Source organism: Rhea americana, unplaced genomic scaffold, assembly GCF_003343005.1.
Source record: "Rhea americana isolate MKP2758 unplaced genomic scaffold, rheAme1 scaffold_16, whole genome shotgun sequence".
In the NCBI taxonomy this organism is placed as follows: Eukaryota; Metazoa; Chordata; class Aves; order Rheiformes; family Rheidae; genus Rhea; species Rhea americana.
Window position 1 is genome coordinate 1,075,679 of NW_028185705.1, and position 5,159 is coordinate 1,080,837.

The window sequence follows — 5,159 nt, forward strand, 5'->3', positions numbered from 1 at the left end:
TCCCCGTTCCCGCGGGAGCTTCCCGGCAGCCGCCCCGCGGAGGGGAAGGCACCCGGAGCCTCGTCCGCGCCGCGCGGCGCCCCGCTCCCCCGGGCGCCCGCTCCTCCAAAAGCATCCTTCTGGAAAACAGGATCCTGGAAAAAAAAAGAAAGAAAGAAAGAGAGAAAAAGGCAAAAAGCGTGCGTCACTGCAGATTATTTTAGGCGCYGGCCCGTGCGCAGCGCCAGCCAGCGGCTCCCGGGTGCGTGCCTGCGGGAACCGGCCCGGCCCGCGGCCCCGGCCAGAGCGGCTTTCCAAACAGGTGCTGAAAAGCTAAAATTACGAGCGTCTCTGTCCTCGCCGGGGTTCGCGAGGGCCCTCGCCCTCGGGAAGGCACCTGCTTCGCCTCCGCAGCGCCGGGACAGAACGGGATTGGGACGTTAAAATAATTTGCGAGCCCGTATTTCCTTTCGGGGCAACCCCGCGCGCCTCCYGCCCGGCYGCRCTCAGCGCCCCGCGGCCCCCTCGGCCGCCGCTGGCTTCTGCTTCTCCTTTCCTAAAATCGCGGTGCCTTCCCTGCCCGCTCCGAGGAGCCGCTCGGGGAGCCCTATTTATGGGTCGAAACGCYGCTGAAAGAGTTATTGCCGCGTTACCGCGCGGCCGTGCCAGGCCGGCGCGGGGCTCGGGTTTCTGCTGAAAGGGTGCCAGGCACGTCTTTTTCCAGGAACCGGCAGCCGCATTTAGCCTCCGGCTGCACATGAAAGGCTGCAGTCGGAAACGTGACATTGTGTCAACATCGGAGGCAGGTCAGAGCTGGGTGAGACCAGGAAAACAAGTCCGGGGAGCCGGGCGCTGCGCCGCCCGCGCGAGGCCCCGCGGCGGCGGCGGCTCCCCCGTCCGGGGACGGCGCCGGGCCGGGCACCCGGGGGGGACGCGGGGATCGGGCCGGCGCCCCCGGCCTCTCCGCACCGCCTCGCCCGGCGCAGCGCTGCAGGCAAACCCTCGTCTTCCACAGGAAAAGAATTATTTTATTAAGTACTTTTAACAGCTACTTAACATTGACTCAGCGTAGAAATTATGTACAATATCCCACCTTGAAGAAGGCTCCAAAATATAAACACTGTACCTCTCCCTAGAGAAAAACCAAACAAAAATTCTCCTAAAAAAAAGACAACCCCCAAAACAGGAATACATTCATATTTCTCACTTCTTTATGCTCAAGTAGTTATACAAATAGACATCTGAAACATTTCACCTTTTAATATATTTATATAATATATATATATTTATAACAGGATTTTACAAATAAAGGCAACAACTGTATACCAAAAAAACAAAAACCAACAACAAAATGAACATTAGAACACGATCTGCAGTCAAGCATAGTGCATCTCGACAGCGGTGCACGGGGAGAACGAGACGAGGATGCGCACGAGCTCTCGGAGCCCCGCAGGGCGCCTCGGGGCTTCGTCAGCCCCGTGGGCCGTGACGCTTATCCACGGGGCGAAGGCCTCCTCCATTTAACGGGACAAGCGTCAAAACCCTGGCTAACCCCGTTTGTTTGAACGGGGGTGCAGGCCGGGGGGCCGGACGCTCGGCCCCGGGCACAGGCTCCCGGGAGCCCCGGCCCCACGCGCCCGAAGGCGCCGACGGGGCACAGCGCTGCCGGCCCCGGCCGAACCGGCCCCTCTTACCCAGCACGCTGGGCTCGGCCCCGCCGGGGAGCCSGGGCCCCCCGAAGCGACTCCTCGGCCCTCCGAGTCCCAGTGGCGAGGGGCCTGGAGCCAGGCGCAAGGAGCTCGGCGGTCCGGGCGGCATCTTCTCCTCTCCCCTCCCCGGCCCGAACTAGCAGCTCAAGTTACAGGAAGGGGCGCAGGTTAATTTATTTATTAGATGTACGCCGTGTAAAGCTTCCAAGCAGCATCTACATTTTATTTAATAAAAATATATATATCTATCTATATATATATATATATATATATAATGAGCAAAGGTGTGGAGAGAAACCCGTCTTAAATCTACTTGAACCACCAACTGTGCATTGCCAACCAGTGCCTGCTTCTCCGCTCGCCTGACAATTTTGGTGAAGTAGCACCAAAAGCTAAACCGCTCCCGGGACGCAGGAAGCCCACGCAGCGGCACCGAGCCCCGGCGGCCCTTCGCAGGAGTACCGTATTTCTGAATTCAGAGCCTAAAAAACATCTGCCTAATGGAGTATTTTTCACAGCTTTGAAATATAATCCGAGCTGACCGAGTCAACCGTCGTTCCGTAGGTGCGGAGATGGAAGGAGGGAAGGAGTAAAGCACAAAACCCTTTTCTCTTTTTTGCTTTTCCTTTTGGAAATGCTTCCGAAGAGCTAAGCTGGGCGCATCCTCCAGCCTCCTGCACGCTACCCGCCAGGCCAGGGGAAGGGGGCTGTAGCTTCCTACACGCAGTGACCCTGATCCCCACACCTCAGTCCAGCCAATATATAAAAGTGAAACAGTCCCAAACTTTTTTTTTAAAAAAAAAAAAAGGTCACTCTGCGCTCAGTCTTTGGTTTCCAAGTTCAAAGGAGGAATCTGCTTCAGAGCTTGAAGCAGGGCCGAGGAGTCGAYGGGGGAACGGGCTGGCACCGGGGAAGGGAGTCTCTGGGGCATCAGCAGCGGCGGGGAGATCTTCTCCGGGGCCACGAAGCCCGTAAGGGCGGCGGCGGAGGCCGGGAGGCTGGGGTAGAGGACAGGCACGGAGGCCGGGTACCAGCACTTCTCCAGCATGGGCAGGTAGGCCGTGGCCGCCGGCGGGATCAGGTAGAAAGGCAGGCACAGGGGCGGCTGGTGCGCGTGGGGGCCCAGAAAGCCGTTCGCGGAGCCCATCACGTCGCCGCCAAAGGGGCCCTCGTCCTCGGGCGTCTCCAGCCGGCTCCTCTTGGCCGGCGGGTCCTCAGTCTCTTGCTTGATGGAGCTTATTCTCTCCTGCACGGCGTATTTGAGGTCCACGTCCTTTTTAAAATACGGCTGCTCCGATTTGGAGTCGCTTTTCTCCAGCTCGCCCCCGTACCCGCTGTCCGTGTCGGTGTCGCTGCCGCTCTGCTCGCCGCCGCACGGGGCGAACGTCCGCTGTATCACGGGCACGCAGTTCTTCCCGCGCCCCTCGGCCGCGGCGCCCGGCTTCTCCTTGCCGTCGGCGGCTCTGGGCAGCCCGKCGGCGGCCCGGCGGCCGCCCGGCAGCGCCTCGGCGGCCACGCGGTGCAGGTGGCTGACCAGCTGCGAGCACTTCAGGTCCTTGCCGTTCTCCTGCTTCGCCAGGTACTGCAGCATTTCCTTGGCACACATCTGGAAACCCGAGCGAAACATTTCCTGGCTGGAATCAAGGTTTCTTGATGACAGGTCACCTGAGGGAACATTAACAGGGAGAAATTAAAAATTAACAACGTGCTAAATAGCTCCATTACCATCTTCAAGGCACGCAGAGAAGCGGCTTCACCTCCACGTTAAACTTGGGTTACAAAACAGCTAAACGGGTGAACTGGATGGTCAACCTGGATTTTACACGCACTCCCCTGACTTGAGTGTGTACAAGCATACGTTTCTATATTTACATCCATCTGTCAACTTTTATATGTGAATTTCAAATTTTTTTATTTCTAAGTCTCCCATACATGGCAACTTTGCCACATGTGCAAGTACGSAGAGGTACAAGGAGATCAAGCCAGCACCTTCTCAGGGAAGAGCCCCTCCGAAAGCTGGATTGCAGGCTGCTTCCTGCAGCCAAGGGCAGCCCTCAGAGCAAGGTTACTGTCCATCAGCGCCAGAACCCCAGGGGCARTTTTGCTTCAGCTTTAGGGCTTCGGCTTAAAGCTCTACTGCACACGCTGCAGCTATTAAAGCAGTGGCAATGTCTTTAGAAAAGCTAAGTTTTACTTTATCAGATTCACGTGAGTGCCACATGTGAAAGCAGAAGGAAGCGCATTTAAAGTGCGATAAGCTGGCAGACCTGGTCCCCCTTGACCTGAGGAACACGGGCCAACCCGCTTAGAAAGAAACCTAAAAAAGCCACGTATAAAAAAAAAATGCAAATGTTCTTGCATGTTGGGGGGGGGGGGAGGATTGGATCCAAAGCTCGTGAACATAAGCAGAAAGATCCTGACAGTGTTGGAGCGAAAGCAAAACTGAGCTTTAAATAAAACCAGCAACACTCAAGTTGACTTTGAAATAAATTCCCAGTGTGCACCGAACTGGCCAAACCGAGAAGCAGAAAGCATCTTCTGCCTCAAGACTTGTAAGCAAGGAGAGAGAAAGCCAAAGGTGACGAGAAGGTGGCAGGACTCCCTCCTCCTCCTCGCYGGGAGGAAGGGCGGCAGCAGCGCTCCGGAGGCGCCACCGCGGGCACTCACCGGCTTGCAGGCCGCTCTGCAGGGCGATTATCTTCTGCTGCTGCTGCTCGATGAGGTTGGTGAGGGCTTTCACGTGCTTCAGGGTGAGCTCCAGAACCACCGCCTTCTCCAGGTGCCCCAAGGTCTGGAAGCAAAGGGACGGGTCGGGACGGGCCGCGGCGCCGGGCGCCCGCGCTGCGCACGGGAAGCCCCGACCCCTCGCTTGCACGATGGGGCAGGGGGAGGACCCCCCCCCGGGCCCCACAGGGGCGAGGACGCCCCGCTCACCGTCAGCTTGAGGTGCTCCGGCAGCAGGTCCTTCAGCTGGGCGATGCACTCGTTGATGCGGTCGCGGCGCTTCTTCTCGATGAGCCTGTGCGGCAGCTTGTAGGTCTCCTGCGAGCGGGGGGCAGCGGCTGCTTCAGCGCCCGCGCCCGCCCCCGCCCCCCGCCCGCGCGCCGTTTTCCAGGGGAATCCCTGGAGTAATGCAACGCGCAGCAACGCGCAGCAACGCGCAGCAACGCGCAGCAACGCGCAGCAACGCGCAGCAACGCGCAGCAACGCGCGCGCCGATCTCCAGGGCGCAGCGAGCAGCTCGGCTCCCGGCGGAGAAACTTTTAACCGCGGAGCGCAGCGCGGAGGGCAGCGCGGAGCCCCCCCACCCCTCACCTTGCTGTCGTCGCTCCGCTTGAGCCCCCGGCGCGGCTTGTACACCTGGTACATGTGGGCGAAGTCCAGCCTGCACAAGTGAAGGGAGCACAGGGAGGTTAGAGCGGCGGCGCGGCGCAGCGCACCCGCGCAGCGCGGCGCACCCGCGCAGCGGCG

General features: G+C 59.2%; 1 protein-coding gene across 1 annotated transcript; it reads right to left on the reverse strand.

The window, feature by feature from the left end:
- Positions 1–986: 986 nt before the first annotated feature.
- BHLHE40 (basic helix-loop-helix family member e40) lies at positions 987–5,125 on the reverse strand. The gene is made up of 4 exons (XM_085300023.1): positions 5,004–5,125; positions 4,623–4,730; positions 4,356–4,479; positions 987–3,353 (listed from the first exon to the last, which is right to left on the reverse strand). The coding sequence occupies exons 1-4, from the start codon at positions 5,055–5,057 to the stop codon at positions 2,509–2,511; spliced, it is 1,131 nt and encodes a 376-aa protein (XP_085156149.1). The 5' UTR covers positions 5,058–5,125; the 3' UTR covers positions 987–2,508.
- Positions 5,126–5,159: the final 34 nt, after the last annotated feature.